The sequence below is a fragment of the Trachypithecus francoisi genome, unplaced genomic scaffold, assembly GCF_009764315.1.
Source record: "Trachypithecus francoisi isolate TF-2019V2 unplaced genomic scaffold, Tfra_2.0 Lachesis_group1, whole genome shotgun sequence".
In the NCBI taxonomy this organism is placed as follows: Eukaryota; Metazoa; Chordata; class Mammalia; order Primates; family Cercopithecidae; genus Trachypithecus; species Trachypithecus francoisi.
Window position 1 is genome coordinate 97,863,613 of NW_022681454.1, and position 17,103 is coordinate 97,880,715.

General features: G+C 38.7%; 1 protein-coding gene across 2 annotated transcripts in view; it reads right to left on the minus strand.

The window, feature by feature from the left end:
• The window catches only part of EIF4E (eukaryotic translation initiation factor 4E), a 51,957-nt gene that overhangs the window by 16,481 nt on the left and 18,373 nt on the right, over positions 1-17,103 (minus strand). Inside the window, exons 1-2 of one of the 2 annotated variants that reach the window (XM_033214869.1) lie at positions 10,958-11,059; positions 5,584-5,690 (exon numbers count right to left, since the gene is read on the minus strand). In XM_033214869.1, the coding sequence (XP_033070760.1) occupies positions 5,584-5,690; positions 10,958-11,044 (194 nt within the window). In that variant the 5' untranslated portion in view covers positions 11,045-11,059. Of the gene's footprint in view, positions 1-5,583; positions 5,691-10,957; positions 11,060-17,103 lie in introns of those variants that run through there. The other variant, XM_033214870.1, reaches the window with a different exon arrangement.

Sequence of the window (17,103 nt, forward strand, 5' to 3'; positions counted from 1 at the left end):
CAGGAGCTCAAGACCAGCCTGGGCAACATAGTGAGAGATCGCCTCTACTAGACATTTAAAAAATTAGCCAGGCACGGGCCAGGTGCGGCGGATCACGCCTGTAATCCCAGCACTTTGGGAGGCCAACGTGGGCAGATCATGAGGTCAAGAGATGGAGACCATCCTGGCCAACATGGTGAAACCCCATCTCTACTACAAATACAAAAATTAGCTGGGTGTTGTGGCATGCACCTGTAGTCCCAGCTACTCAGGAGGCTGAGGCAGGAGAATCGCTTGAATCTGGGAGACGGAGGTTGCAGTGAGCTGAGATTGCACCACTGCACTCCAGCCTGGTGACAGAGAAAGGCTCCGTCTCAAAAAAACAAAAATTAGCTGGCATGATGGCATGTGTCTATAGTCCCAGCTACCCATGAGGCCAAGGCGGGAGGATTGCTTGAACCCAAGAGTTTGAGGTTGCAGTGAGCTATGATCATGCCACTGGACTCCAACGTGAGTGACGGAGCAAGACCCTATCAAGGAAGGGGAAGGGGAGAGGACTGCTTGAGGTGAGGAGTTTGAGAACAGCCTGAGCAACATAGCAAGACCCCCCATCTCTCCAAAAAAGAAAAAAAAAAAAAAATTCTTAGCCAGGCACGGTGGTGCACACTTATGGACCTAGCTACTTAGAAGGCTGATGCAGGAAGGTCATTTGAACCCAGAAATTTGAGGCTATTATCATGCCACTGCTCCCCAGTCTGGGCAACAGAATGGGACCATGTCTCTTCAAAAAAAAAAAAAAAAGGCCAGACATGTTGGCTCATGCCTGTAATCCCAGCATTCTGTGAGGCCGAGGTGGATGAATTATGAATTGTTTGAGTCTAGGAGTTCAAGGCCAGCCTGGGAAATAACAAAACTCCAACTCTACAAAATATACTAAAATGGTGGTGATGCATGCCTGGGGTGGAAAGATGGCTTGAGCACAGAAGGTCAAGGCTGCAGTGAGCCGAGATTACACCACCCCAGCCTGGGTGACAGAGTGAGACCCTGTCTCCAAAAACAAACAAATGACATTTTTAGTTTTGGAAAATGTGAAAACATCCTAAGTGCTTATCAACAACGAATTATTTAAATCAGCAGTTCTCAAAATGTGGTTTGCAGACAGGCAGGAGGCCCTAAGATCCATTTTAATAATAATGCTAAGAAGTCACTTTGCTTTTCAGTATTCACATTTGCACTAATGGTGCAAAAGCAATAGTAGTTAAATCTCCTGGTGCCTTAGCAAGAACCAAGACAGTGACACAAAACTATACGAGTAGTCACTGTACATTTATTACTACCAACTCTCACAGTACTAATAATGTGAGTTTCATATAAGAATGCCTTTGGGCCGGGCACGGTGGCCCACACCTACAATCCTAGCACTTTGGGAGGCTGAGGTGGGCGGATCACCTGAGGTCAGGAGTTCAAGACCAGCCTCGCCATCATAGTGAAACCCTGTCTCTACTAAAAATACAAAAATTAGATGGGCATGGTGGCAGGTGCCAAAGATGCTTAATGAGTTTAGAGGTAATGTTAATGAATTATTATTGTTTGATACTATATAAGAAAATGTGTCAACATTTGGAAGATCTGTATAACTCACTGAACCATTATTTTCCAAATAAGCAATGTATGATGTTAAAAATCTTACACAGGTAAGAGATCCATTCCAGATGTGAGACAGACCAATGGATTTTAATGTAACAAAGTAGAAACAAATTTTTGGATATGGTTTCAGATTCCACATTTCAACTAATCTCTAAGAAACCCAGGATCTCTTTGAGCATGTGTCCTAGGAAAAAAGGGGAGGGGGGAAGACACCTAGTAGTGTTATCAAAGGATAATATCAACAATTATTTTTAAAGGCTTTTAAAAACTATTCTCCCTTTTCCAACCAAATACCTGTGTGAGGCTGTACTGTCTTCTTATACTTCCAATGAAACATCTTAACTCCACAGACTGAAGGCAGAAACAGCTATGAAAATCCAGTTGACTTCTAAGATGGCAAAAATGTGGCCGGGCGCAGTGGCTCACGCCTGTAATCCCGGCACTTTGAGAGGCTGAGGCAGGTGGATCACAAGGTCAGGAGTTCCAGATCAGCCTGGCCAACATGGTGAAACACCGTCTCTACTAAAAACTATAAAAATTAGCCAGGCGTGGTGGCACGTGCCTGTGGTTCTGGCTACTCGGGAGGTTGAGGCAGAAGAATCACTTGAACCTGGGAGGTGGAGGTGGCAGTGAGCCGCAATGGTGTCACTGCACTCCAGCCTGGGCAACAGGGCGAGACTCTATCTCAAAAAACCAAAACCAAAACCAAAACAAAACAAAAAAAGATGGCAAAAATGCCATTCTTTCCATTATATATGTTTTAGTTCAAATAATTATTTTCATTATAAAATGTCATTTATGTTAACATGTGATAAATTTTCTAAACGAATAATTTTACATCTCTCAAGTTTTTCAGGTGAAATTATATATTCATTTTTAAATGTGAAAAAACACCTTAGCATTATTTACTGTAAAAATGTAGTAAATAACAATAGATAAAAAGTCACATAAATCTTTGTCAAGTCCTCAATAATTTAAGAGTGTAAAGGGACTATGAGACCAAATATTTGAGTACTGCTGATTTAAATAAAGTATCATACATCCATGCAAGTGACTACTATGCAACTATTAAAAAGTTAAAAAAAAAAAAAAAGCTTAATTGTGTGGTACTTTTCCTAAAATTGATATGAAACCAAGAAGCCACTGAGGAAAAGCAGTATTTGCCTACATGAAAACTAAAGACCTCTAAAAAAAAAAAACCCTGTAATTCCACAGTCAATGTTAGAAGACAAATGATTTGGACAAACTGTTTCCGACTTAATACTCCTCCAACTTCCCTGCCTTGGCTGAGTTAGCACGATAATACAACAAAATGCTTGGAAATAAGCTTGGAAAAGATATTCTATAACTTGTTAGCTTGAAAGTAGGGGAAAAGCAGATAATCCAAAAGAAAAAAAAAAATAGAAGAACTGAATAATCTGTCCTTAGATAAAAACCACCAATCATCAATATGAAAATATTTTGAAACTTCAATTTTAAAATGCAAAATTGAAAATACTGAAATTGTTTTCCCAAATCAGACCGGTACCGACCTAATTGGCAACAACTTAAAAGACTAATCACACGAGTTGGCAAGCACGTAGAAACCAGGAACTCTCAAACTATTAAGTCTAAGTCAATAAAGCAGAATAATGCAGCAGTATCTGTGCAAAAGTTGTTAAAGGGTAATCTTTGTTCTAGGAGATCTAAAATTTTACCCTATAAATATATTCACACAAGTGCACAAATATATAAGGAGGTAAATTACAGCACTGTGTGTAAAAAGAAAAATCTATACAGCCATTAATGTAAGCCTAATAAAATACATGGCTGTATATGAATATAAGACGGCAGTTTAAAACTGTGAGGTAAAATCTGTACATACAAACAGAAAAGTCAACCGTATAGACATCTATATGAAAAAGTATACATATGTGCATTTAATACTTCTGGAATACAAACCAAATTTAACATTGACTACTCTGGGGAGTAAAGAAAAGTAAAATGCAAGAAGTAAATAATGAGAAAACTGCCAACATTGGAGCCATAAAACATAGCACTTTTCCAAATGAAACTTGCTATTTTACACAAAAAGTAGAATTTATAGAGAAACTGAAGTCCCCAGGGATTTCATTTTAAGATTTAAACTTTTTTTTTTTCCCCCCAAACTGATGAGGACACTTAAGAATCCTTTCTTAGACTCCATTCAAGCTGTGAGGGATATACGCCTTGTTTACTTCTCCCCACAATAAGAGCGACACCAAGAACTGGGTTCATAGACAGCTAGAAGATATACAGGGTTTGTTTTATATCACTGAAAAAAGTGAAAAAAAATGTGGCTTTTGGTGCTACTATTACGTTAAACTATATAGAACTGCCACTAATGAATTGTTCAACCTAATACATGTGGTACATTGCTTTCCTGAGGAAGGATTTTATCCTTTATAGACTGTTTGACCTCTGATGTCCCACTAGCTGACAATCTCCACTGTCTAAAAAACTGATTTGTTCCTCATTGGAGGATATACTGAACCAAAGGGTCTCCTATGAGAAAACTGCATACAGCATATTTGAACTATTTATTTCAGTAGGTCTTCCATGACGAATAAAGGAAACATTTTTAAAAAATTAAGATCATAAAAAAAATTTTAATAAATGAAACTAAATGACAAATAGATCTGTGGACTCTTTTAAGTAGAGAGTGAATGGTCTGCTCTAAAAAAAGTAAATAAAAAGAAAAAAAGACAAGGAAATGAATTGAAAGAACCTTAGAATTCCAATTTACTTTCCTCTACATTGTTACAATGTTTCTAAACTGCCATTTTCTTCCCACCATCAGCATTCAGTGAACTCAAGTTAATTCTCATATCCCAGAAAATAAACAAAAACAAACCTACTGGAAAGGAGTGGGAAGAGTTGGGAAAAGCCATATAATGAAGGAACACTCAATTTCCTGCTACACTGTTAACTATGAAAACTTACCTAATTTTAATCTGTACCCTTTTCCTCTAGTCTCTCAGTTACAAACCAACCAACCTTCAAACTCCACATTCCCTGGCTCTCGTTTCTCATTCTCAGTCCAGCTTCAAGTCACCTGTTCTTCCTCTATACATCTGTATATCTCCTATTCACTCTTCAAACTGCCCTAATCTTTTTTTCCATGTTTTATGGAACTACTCTATGGAACTTTACTAAAACACTTTTTCCTAAGTCAGTAGGGACTTTTTCAAAAGTGTTCAATTCAATGGATATTTTGACATCTTGCTTCATTTGACCTTTTTAGCACGTGCTATGAACTTACACCCTATCTTAGAACAAACCACCTTCCTGGTTTCCATGACCACTGCTTTTTTTGTGTGTGTGTGAGATGGAGCACGATCTTGGTTCACTGCAACCTGCACCTCCTGGGTTCAAGCAATTATCTCACCTCAGTCTCCCAAGCAGCTGGGATTACAGGCACCTGCCACCACGCCAAGCTAATTTTTGTATTTTTAGTAGAGACGGGGTTTCACCATGTTGGCCAGGTTGGTCTCAAACTCCTGACCTCAGGTGATGCGCCCACCTCCACCTCCTCAAGTGCTGGGTTTATAGGCGAGAGCCACCATGCTGGGCAATCACCACTGTCTTTGTATGTCCATCCTTCATAGGCATTCTTCTTCAACAAAAGCCCCCTATATGATGCTAGTATCCCAGGTCTTTGTCATGAGTCAAGTTCACTTCTCCTTAAGGGAACTTATTTACTAATGTGACTTCCATTATGACCAATACTTTTCAAACTAATCTCTCACATAGTTCCTTTTGAACTCAAGACTCACACATGAAACTGTCTGCTGGTCATGGGTCATCCAAACGAAAACAGAACCCTCAACCTTAGCATATCTAAAACTAGTCTCATAATCTAACTTTGCCTTCAAACTTGCCCTATTCACCATCTACCTTGTGGCCTAACTCAGAAAACCTAGGTGTCAGAAAGCTTACCTGTTCTGTAGAGGATGTTTAATATAGTGTTCTGGGTTAGCAACCTCCTGATTAGATTCCGTTTTCTCCTCTTCTGTAGTTGGGGGATTAGGAGTAGGGGTGGTTTCCTAGTGGAAAATAATATAAAACATTACTTTAAATTTCTTAACACATCTATGACAGCAATATTCTAACTAAACCTGAACTGACATGCTGATAATTTTTTTTTTTTTTTTGAGACAAGAGTCTCTCTGTTGGCCAGGCTGGAGTGCAATCGTGTGATCTTGGCTCACTGCAACCTCCTCCTCCCAGGTTCAAGCAGTTCTCCTGCTTCAGCCTCCTGAGTAACTGGGATTACAGCTGTGTGCCACCATGCCTGGCTAATTTTTCTATTTTTAGTAGAGACAGGGTTTCACCATGTTCGTCAGGCTGGTCTTGAACTCCTGACCTCGCGATCCGCCCACCCTGGCCTCCCAAAGTGCTGGGATTACAGGCATGAGCCACCACGCCCGGCACTGATATTTTTTAAGAAGAAGGAATTAAAAGCAAATTGCTTCATAAAACACACTACTCAGACCAACCTCTAAAGAACCATTCTCTATTCTCATATCCCTTCATTAAGAGCAAAGAGAAAAGGATTTCTCAAATTTGAAAATGTAATGGTATTTATAGTTACCCTTCCACTTGCACTTTTTTTTTTAAATAGCAGGAAGACGGTCACAGACTATGCAACAAAGTTGGGAAAATCTGCTATTTTTCTTAACATACCATCATATTAAGATACTGCATATGGTATTGAAGGGGGTATCAGGAAGGACAGAGGATTAAAACTAAAGTTTCAAGAGTATAACAACTATATCACTGGGCACAGTGGTGCGTCCCTATAATCCCAGCTACTTGGGAGATTAACAGGAGGATTGCTTGAGACCAGGAGTTTGAGACCAGCCTGGGCAACATGGCAAGACCTTGTCTCAAAAACAAACAAAACAAAACTATATTATGATGACAAAAAAGCTTTGTAAAGTGATCAAGTCAATGATATGCAGGTCTTACCTTCATGGCATACTGTTTACCCTATGGTAACCTAAACGTTTGGCAGCTTAATATTTTCAGTGGGCCCTAACAAGATGGACATTGGCTTGAACTTAAACCTTATTTTAGGCTAGGCATAATTAACATTGTCATCTAAAAATATCAGAAAGAAAACAAGCCTGGGGACAGTAATTTAAAATAGGTGTTCACCACATTCTTCCACGTAGCTCTTCATACTATCATAAATTGTTGTCAACAAAAGAAAAAAGCCAAAGAAAGGCACTAGGACAAAGACTGATACCAAAAAAAGGGCAATGCAACAAGTGTTTCGATATCAGACTGAAGCAGCAAACAACAGAGATCTATGTTAACAAGATATGTAATTCGAATATTTATTATCTAAAAGAACTCAGAGAGCAAAAAGGTGGTAAATATTTATTTGAAAGAATATGGGTTTTCCTGTATTTTACATTTCTTAGAGATGGGGTCTCACTCTGTTATCCAGACTGGAGTACAGCAGGTAATCACAGTTCAGTGCAGCCTCAATTTCCCTGGCTCAAGCAATCTTCTTGCCTCAGCCTCAAGGGTAACTGGGACTACAGATAGGCACCACCATACCTGGCTGATTCTTTTTTATTTTTAGTATAGACAAAGTCTCACTATGTTGGCCAGGCTGGTCTCAAACTCCTGAGCTCAAGCGATCCTCCCACCTCGGCCTCCTAACAGATATGTTTTTTCTTATCAACATATGACATGTATAAGAATTTCTATTAGCCTATAAAGTCACCCAGAACAGAGACCCTGTCTCGATCTCACTCAATAATCACAGTACTTAACCCAATAGGAATTTATTGACTTGATTACTTAACTGAATAAATTTAACTGTTTACATAGAATGGTTAAGGCCTGAAAATTGACATACAGTAATTAATGCCTTAAAACCAAACATTTTAATCAACATTTACTTACCAGTAAATTTAAGTGTTCAAACAGATGATAATTACTGAATGTCATTTCCTATCCCACTAGCTTAAAATTAATGATGGGTTTCCAGGCAGACAGTGGGAGTCTCAATGAAAACAACGAGAGACTGGCAGGCAGGTAGGCTTTAGGGAACAGGGCACCAGAGAAAAACTGCTGTAGATAAGAAGTGGGCTCCTCAATATATGTAAAAATCCCTCACAGGTTTTTGGCTAACTCCTAAACTGGCACTTTCAGAGTGTAACTCTGGTTGGCCTAACAGAGAACAAGAACAGCTGAGCCAAAACTAGAGACTGCACAGTATTTGTGAAACGTAAGTAGAATGGGTACAGGGACTTATGTCTGTGACTCCAGCATTTTGAGAAGTCAAGGCGAGAGGACTGCTTGAGTCCAGGAGTTCGAAAACAGCTTCAGCAATACAGTGAGACCCAGTGAAGAAAGGGGAAGAAAGAAAAAGAAACAATCCTCTCTCTCTCTCTCAGATACAAAGAGGAATACCAAAGAAAAGTCTTCAGCCTGCAGAAAAAAGATCCCAGATGGAGATGCAAAAAGAATGACAAGCACTTGAAAAGGTAAATATCCTATATAAACGACTATAAGTTTAAAGGAGCAATGATTATAATATGTTTTGGGGTTTCACATAATGATGGTCCTACCACAGGGTTGGGCATATAGGGGTTTTCAATGTTGAATATGCCAGTAAAAGATATTCTTCCTCTCAAAGTTAAACAGCACTGTAAATTCTCTTATATTTATTCATAAGCTCAAAATCCTCACTATAAACCATACTTTCACAACACTTATTTAAACCTTTCACCTCAGCAGCACATAAACAGTGAATTACAATATGATTGATTACAAGTTTAATGGTGTCCAAAATAATGTAGTAATTTCCCTTCTTTTATGTTATTCCATTCTTTTCATTATTGGGAAAATGATGAAAGACTAAGATGGCATCAAATCTTTGGACATATAGGAATTAAAAGCAAGTTATCACTCAGGAAAAACATATCCAGTTCCTAGAATTTTAAAAGCGTTATTTTGAATTAAAATAAAAGTCGCACTGGAAGTAGCTGATACTAGTCTTCATATTAGGAACACATAATTGGCTGGGCACGGTGGCTCAGTGCTATAAACCCAGCACTTTGGGAGGCCAAGGCAGGTGGATCACCTAAGGTCAGGAGTTCAAGACCAGGCTGGCCAACATGGTGAAACCCCATCTCTACTAAAAATGCAAAACATAGCTGGGCGCAGTGGCATGTGCCTGTAATTCCAGCTACTCGGGAGGTTGAGGCAAGAGAATTGCTTGAACCCAGGAGGCAGAAATTGCAGTGAGCAGAGATCGTGCCACTGCACTCTTGCCTGGGCAACAAGAGCAAAACTCCGTCTCAAAAACAAAACAAAACAAAACAAAAAAGGACACATAATTTTCTACTTTTCCAACAACTTAAAAAAGGAGCTACACATTTTTAAATGTGTGTGTATGTATGACTCAGTAAGTATATTAATTTAAAAATCTTTAGTCTTCACTTTTAATTATATAAACTTATTAGATTTTCAAACAAATGATGTGAGATACCATAAAAATTTTTATTGGGCATAGACAGTCTTGTTTTCGTACGATCTATATGGGAACTAAAAAACAGTTCAAGAAGCAAGTTCTATTTTAAGATATATAACCTTATTTTTAAGGTTGCTTCCTATAGACACTAAATAGTTTTAAGTTTGCATTCAGTTTAAAAACAAAACTCTACTGCAAAATCCTACCATATTCCTCTCTCTACTCTCTTAGACTGGTGTTTTCTCAATGAGCAAATTTCTCTGGGAATTACATTCTAAATGACCAATCTCAGGTTCTACTGAGGAATTAAAAAAAAGGAAAAAAATTAAATGACCAACATTCCTAGGTTTATAAACTACCTGGACAAAAAAGTAAAGGCTAATTCAGCAGATTATGGCTAATCTCAAAGTAATCAAACACATTTTTAACCTAAAATAGGCAATCTTCCCTTGAAAAAGCATTGTGTAACACATTTTAGGTAGGCAGAATAGGGAGTAAGAGCGAGGCCATGGGATGGTGCTGTGTTCATCCAGGTAGTAACCAATGTGGCTGAAAGAGAGGGTTCATGAAACCAGAACTAGAATGGTAGGTTGGAGTGAGATTGTTAAAGGCCTCAGAGGTCAGGCTAAAAGTGTAGCTTTCATCTTGGGGGCAATGAAAGCCATTAACTAGAAGGTCAAAGAGATTAAATACAAATGGCAAGTAAGGGAACAGAAAAAGATAACCAATTTGAGACCAACGTATTAAACCTGGTTTAAGAATTGCTCAGTTTATCAGCTTCAAATAAAAATGTTCAGTATTGTAATTTAGCAAACCCAGGGCTGAATAAACTGTCATAGCAACAAGAGAAAGTTGAAAGTGAAGAAAAAAAGCAAGCAAGGGCAAGAAAAGTCTAACAATTGGCTGCAAAGAACGTCAGGTAGCTTTTTACTACATTCTGCAAAAACTAGCACAGGTATAATATCAATCTTATGGGACAATCCTAATATTATAGAGGTAAATATTTCCCAGATCTAGCATCATTCTGTGATGTTTTCAATAAATCTGACTAAACTTTAGATTCTCCTCATGTTCAAGTCTACATTGCTTAAATTTCAAAACCATGATGCACTTTTCCACAGTTTTGAACATTCAAGATTTCTCAGCAATTCTCAACCCAAATACACATATAAACCATTTCTTCTAGAAATAATGATGAGCCTGCCCCCTCAGAACACCACATTTGTGTCCTCCATTACCTTCATTCAACAAATATTTACTCACAGGAACTTCCAAAAAATTTTTTTTGGGTTAAGACAAATCACCCAACACCTTATTTGAAGTATGTACTAATCAGTAGTCCCCCTAGGCACTGGTTAATGGTTTGAACCGATAACTCAAGGTATAGTCCACAGACTACTACTACTGGTCCACAAACTGGTTATGGTTGACAGTGAGGTTAAGTATAGAAATGCAAAGTAAACACTTCGGAAATTTGTAGCAATTTGACAATTTTGTATCTGCTGAAACTAATCAAACTCAGGCTTACATTTTGTATGTATATCTTCATCTTTATAATTTTACAAAAGTATTATATTAGAAATTTTAAAAAAAAGAAAAGGCCAGGCATGGTGGCTCATCCCTGTAATCCCAACACCTTGGGAGGCAAAAGCAGGAGGATCTCTTGAGCCCAGGAGGCCAAAAGAGGAGCACCACTTGAGCCCAGGAGTTCAAAGACTGCAGTGAGCTGAGACAGCACCACTGCACTCCAGCCTGGCTGACAGAGTAAGACTCTGTCTCTAAAAAATTAAATTAAATGAAAATTTAAAAACAAACACAAACCAGTTTGTCGTCAGAATATGAGATGCACTGCTTCAGATCACACCCACTAGAGCCATGTTCCCCATGTTGGAATCCCAGCTCTGCCATTCACAGCTGTAAATTCAGAGCAAGTAACTTTTGTGGCCTCAATTTCCTCATCTTAAAATGGGCATTGTGACATTTATCTCCTAGGATCACCATGGGGATTAAATGAATTAAAAAACAAAGGCATTTAAACTGTCTGGTACATGGGAAATGCAAAATAAGGATTGCTTTTTATAAAGTAGCTAAAAATTTTAAGTGGTTACCTGGCTTGCCATTCTGCAAATTTTTATTCAGGGCAAACTGTATGGCCAGACACTATGCTGAATTGTTTTATATGATTAGTTTTAGGAAAAAAAATTTTTTTTAATTATATTTATCACTTTCCTCCTTCCTAAATTTTTTCTGATATATGTAGATATAGGTATTCCTCCCAGAACAATGATTAATGCAATATAAAGTCATTTTAAAGTAACATTCAAGTGAGGAAACCTACTTTTCCTACTTTTAAAGGTACTCCCAGATACCATATTTCCCCTTTTCTGTACTGAAGGCATCATATCTTTGGCTTCATGAATGGCTAAAATGTAACACTGAGCTAAACTATTTATTACCAAGGAATAGTATAAAGGACATTGAAATCAAGCATCAAAATAAAGCACAAAAAAAGGGGCTAGAGGAAGAAAGAAATTATATATCAGGCACATTTATTCAAATATCATCTATATATATACCAGGTATCTGTATACCAGGCTCTGACTTCACTATCACAGTTTTCCTCTGATAACAGAAAAAGCAATCCCAGGTTTACTAATCCCTGGTGCACTAGGAGCCATATTGCCAAATGGGTATCTCAACAACACAGTCTGGATCCACCTCTAACCCCAATTTGATGAGTCCTTTAAGTCTTAAGATGGGTATGATAGGAGAAAATTTTCAGAGAACAACAGGGATTATTTAAGTGATCTAGGGCAAGTCCTTAAAACCCCTGTAAGGATCAGTTTCTTCCCTTGTAAAAAGTGCTGTGTAGGTTTTAATCAACAATCCAAGAGTCTGGCACTTAAGTGATCAATAACTGTCAGTTACCATTAGCAATCAGTACTTGAGATGACATTAATATAAGAGTTCAGAAAGGTAAGAGCTGAGTAAATGCGGCATATTGAACTAGACTTCAAACTCTGGAAGAAGTTCGGCTAGTCCTTTAAATTTTAAGATGAGGAAATTTCAATAACAATAGAAGATAAATCACTAACATTCATATCCCAGTAATATACTGAACAGGGAGTAGTAACCTAAACTACCTAGGGTATGCTCTCTAAATTTTTGTCCTGGCTCAGTAATTTCTATCTATCCTCAAATCCTTACACCAGACCTTCCCCACACCCCCAATCATACACACAGTAAGTGGGGATATGGAAAGAGAAAGAACTCGTGATTGACTTAGAAATAACTACCCAGATGACTGTTACCACACCTAAATAATTCTGATACCAACACTCTCCCCCTTCCTGATGACACAAAATAAATGTGTTCAGTCAATGCTACAGCATCAAATAATGGGTAACAACACGACTGGTGACCCATATTCAGTAGCGCTTCCTTATATTCCCCCTTCCTTCCACTTTCTGTAGCTGAACTGGAAAGACCAGCTGTGTCCATACTAGAAATGTAAATGCTACATATGGCAAAGACAGCTGCAATTATTTCTACAAGGTACTAACACAACGTTCTAGTAAACTGAAGGCACTATATTAAATAAAGGTATGAAATAACGAGCAGAAGGATAGATAGACACAGTAAGAACAGAAAAGGGTGGTGCTTTATGATTTTGAAAAGCTCACACCTCATCCAAACTATGAGTTTTTACTTGATAGGTAACATTTACTAAGCAGCGACTACCAGGCCATGTGCTACATTATTTGCATACATACTACCTCAACATACTATAAATCATCTCAGTCTAGTCAATCTTCATGATCCTGTGAAACAACCATTATTCTCTCCACTCTTCAGACAAATCTGAAGTCCTGGAAAAGTAAACATGTCATTTAAATCCAGGACTACCAGGGTTTACGGCTAAGAACACCACATGTCCTAGTTCTACCTGTTTGTTGTTTCAGTGTAATTGTTAATAGAACTCTCATTCACTCCCAAAGGTGGCCAGGATTGAATAATAAATTATATGGTTACAAAGATTATCTTTCTAGGCAACATAAATCCATAATATACACTGTGCTCTGCTCTACAGCCTCAGGCTCAACACCTTTGCTCATCTTGCCAATGCATGTGACTGCCAGTAAACTAGTAAAAGAGGCATGAATGGTACAACTCACCCTTCCTCCCAGACACACAAAAAAATCCACCACCAGGAAAAAAAAGCAACTATATAGTGAGTTTGTATTATTATGCACAACAGGACCCTAAATACCTATTGGTCAAATATCTCACATATACAGGTAAGCGTAAGTAAAAACTTCTTTTATGTGTACAAATAACTTTAATGAGAACATTATTTAACAGAAATATGTAAAGACTTCATACTTTTCTGTTCCTTTGTTAATATCCACTCAGTTCTCAGTTTTGTCCTTCATTTAACATATTAAATTAGGCAAAGAAATGTATACAATCACATAAAAAGAACCATGTTTTCACACTTGAACACACAGCAGTGGTCAAAAATAATGAAATGTAAACTGGACCCCATGATTTAATGCAAAAAACATCCTGTACAGAAAAGTTTCAGGCTTCTAACTTCACTGAATCCAGTACTAAATGTTCTTTATATTCCTCAGCTTCTTTCAAGTCTTTTTCACTTTCTAACATCCGCCAAAGAACTATGCAGCTTCCAACCTGTGCTGGCAATCAGAGCTTATCACCTGGGATTCTAGAAAGATTTTCTGCCTGCTTTTTAATGGCATCATTTTCACCATCTTCAGCTTTCATTTTTTTTTCTTCTTCTTCTTGTGTTGCGTCTTCTTCATGCATCACTTTTTTTTTGACCAACTGCTTCACCACAGTAATCTTAATTTGTCTCAGGCCAGGATTAGCCATGGTCCCTCAAGCACCATGAGAAGGGTGGGACAGAGAGCCAGGGTAACAATGGAGGAGGTGGCTGTCAGTCCGCAGTTCTTTTCAAGAAACCATGCATTTCCTCACAGCACTCTCCCATATGTAAATTAGTGTAATTAATTAACTAGTACACAAGAACAACTATAGTCTTACCACCTGTCTTGTAAGGAATAAAAAATTTGGTAAAACACTGAAAAGTTGCTTCTATTAAACTGTTTTGGTTTTAGCTTTGAAACATGTATTTATAGTAAAGGAATACCAGCTAATATGGCATCACTCATGAAAGTGTGGCTGTGGATTTTGCAGGTCTTCCTTACCTGTAATAAAGTATCAAAACTATGACTTTTGTACTCCTCCCTTAACCTAGAAAGTTGAAGTAAAAAAACAACACATGGAGATTTAGCAAAATACAAATCTTTCAACATTAAAACACTGCTCACATGGAAAAAATTTTTTCATGTAAAAGACCCTGAGACTTCATGTATCAATTATGATTCAAAAGACATTACTTCTTTAAGTGCTTTTCAATTAATATAAAATGGCATCTAAACAATAACAAAAAATCACTGGTAGCTGGATTACTAAAGGAAAGAGTTGTGATGATGTGTACAAATTGTGCAGTGTCCAAAAATACTATAAAAATTCAACAGCTGTTTATTTAAATAATAACCTAATTACTTGATCAAAATTAATAAGTAGCACTAAACTCACGAGTGAATCGAGATGATTAAGTTTGTTGAGCTATAGCTAAAGATTTATATTTCTGGATACTCAGCAAACTATACTTAAACATATTAATTTAAAAAAAATCCCAACAGTTCACACTTGCATTTTCCATCTTCAAATAAACAATTTTTAAACTTGGATAGATTCTTTTTTTTTTGAGACAGATTCTCACTCTGTCACACAGGCTGGAGTGCAGTGGCATGATCTCGGCTCACTGCAACCTCCGCCTCCTGTGTTCAAGCAGTTCTCTTGCCTCAGCCTCACGAGTAGCTGGGACTACAGGCATGCACCACCACACCTGGCTCATTTTTTTGTATTTTTAGTAGAGATGTGGTTTCAACCATGTTGGCCAGGCTGGTCTTGAACTCTTCCTGACCTCAAGTGATCCACTCACCTCGGCCTCCTAAAGTGCTGGGATTACAGGCATAAGCCACCGCGCCCAGTCTAAAACTTGGATGCATCCTTTTTTTTTTTTTTAACCCTTTGAGACGGAGTCTCGCCCTGTTGCCCAGGCTGAAGTGCAGTGGCATGATCTCCGCTCACTGCAACTTCTGTCTCCCGGGTTGTAGTGATTCTCCTGTCTCAGCCTCCCAAGTAGCTGGGATTACAGGCGCCCACCACAACGCCTGACTAATTTTTATATTTTTAGTAGAGACGGGATTTTACCATCTCGGTCAGACTGGTCTTGAACTCCTGACCTCGTGATCCACCCACCTTAGCCTCTCAAAGTGCTGGGATTACAGGTGTGAGCCACCGCGCCTGGCACATTCTTAACTACTAGAAAGAATTGTAGGCGGCCAGGCGTGGTGGTGCGTATGCCTGTAATCCCAGCTACTCGGGAGGTGGAGGCAAGAGAATCACTACAACCTGGGAGGCAGAGCTTGCAGTGAGCTGAGATCAAGCCATTGCACTCCAGCCTGGGCAACGAGAGTGAAACATTGTCTCAAAAAAAAAAAAAAAGGAAAGAAAAGAAAAAAGAAAGACTTGTGGGTACCTTTTAACATTTTAAAATAAAATTTTTAAATGAACATTCTTAAGGGAGCACTAATATGTACCTACTGATCAAATTACTTTGTACATATTATGCAGCTTAAGCCAACATCACAAATTCAGTTTGGGTTTGGGGAGGTGATAACACAGACACAAGAAATAACAGATATGTGAACTGGGATGATAAGGCTAATGATAAAATTTAAACGTCAGTACTATTTAAACCAAAGGCTACCAGAAGATTCATAATTTAAAATAACTAGAAAAATTTATAGGCCAGGCACGGTGGCTCATGCATATAATCCCAGCACTTTGGGAGGCAGAGGCAGGTGGATCACGAGGTCAGGAGTTCAAGACCCACCTGACCAACTTGATGAAACCACATCTCTACCCAAAATACAAAATTAGCCGGGCGTGGTGATGCGTGCCTGTAATACCAGTTACTCAGGAGGCTGAAGCAGGAGAATCACTTGAACCTGGGAGAGGGAAGTTGCAGCGAGCTGAGATGGCGCCACTGCACTCCAGCCTGGGCAACAAGAGCAAAACTCCGTCTCAAAAAAAAAAAGAAAGAAAAAAGAAAAAGAAAAATTTACCTACGGCCAGGCATGGTGGCTCATGCCTGTCATCCCAACACTTTGGGAGGCCAACGCAGGCAGATCATGAGATCAGGAGATCGAGACCATCCTGGCCAACATGGTGAAACCCAGCCTCTACTAAAAAATATAAAAATTAGCTGGGCGGGGTGGTGCATGCCTGTAATCCCAGCTACTCAGGAGGCTGAGGCAGGAGAATCACTTGAACCAGGGAGTCAGAAGTTTCAGTGAGCCGAGATCGCACTATTGCACTCCAGAATGGTGAAAGAGCGAAACTCCATCTCAAAAAAAAAAAAAAAGAAAAGAAAAATTTACATACGTTGAACATCATACAAAAGTAAAAAATGATTCAAAATGTACCAACATTAAAAAGGCATTAGGACCAGTGCACAAAACTGTTGACTGCAGTAACACGGTAATTTCCATTTCAATTATTCCTTAAAGCTTTATAGGAAGTATTTGAAAGGCAAATCTTTTTTTTTTTTTTTTGAGACGGAGTCTGGCTCTGTCGCCTAGGCTGGAGTGCAGTGGCACGATCTCGGCTCACTGCAAGCTCCGCCTCCCGGGTTTACGCCATTCTCCTGCCTCAGCCTCCCGAGTAGCTGGGACTACAGGCGCCCGCCATCTCGCCCGGCTAATTTTTTGCATTTTTTAGTAGAGACGGGGTTTCACTGTGTTAGCCAGGATGGTCTCGATCTCCTGACCTCGTGATCCAACCGTCTCGGCCTCCCAAAGTGCTGGGATTAC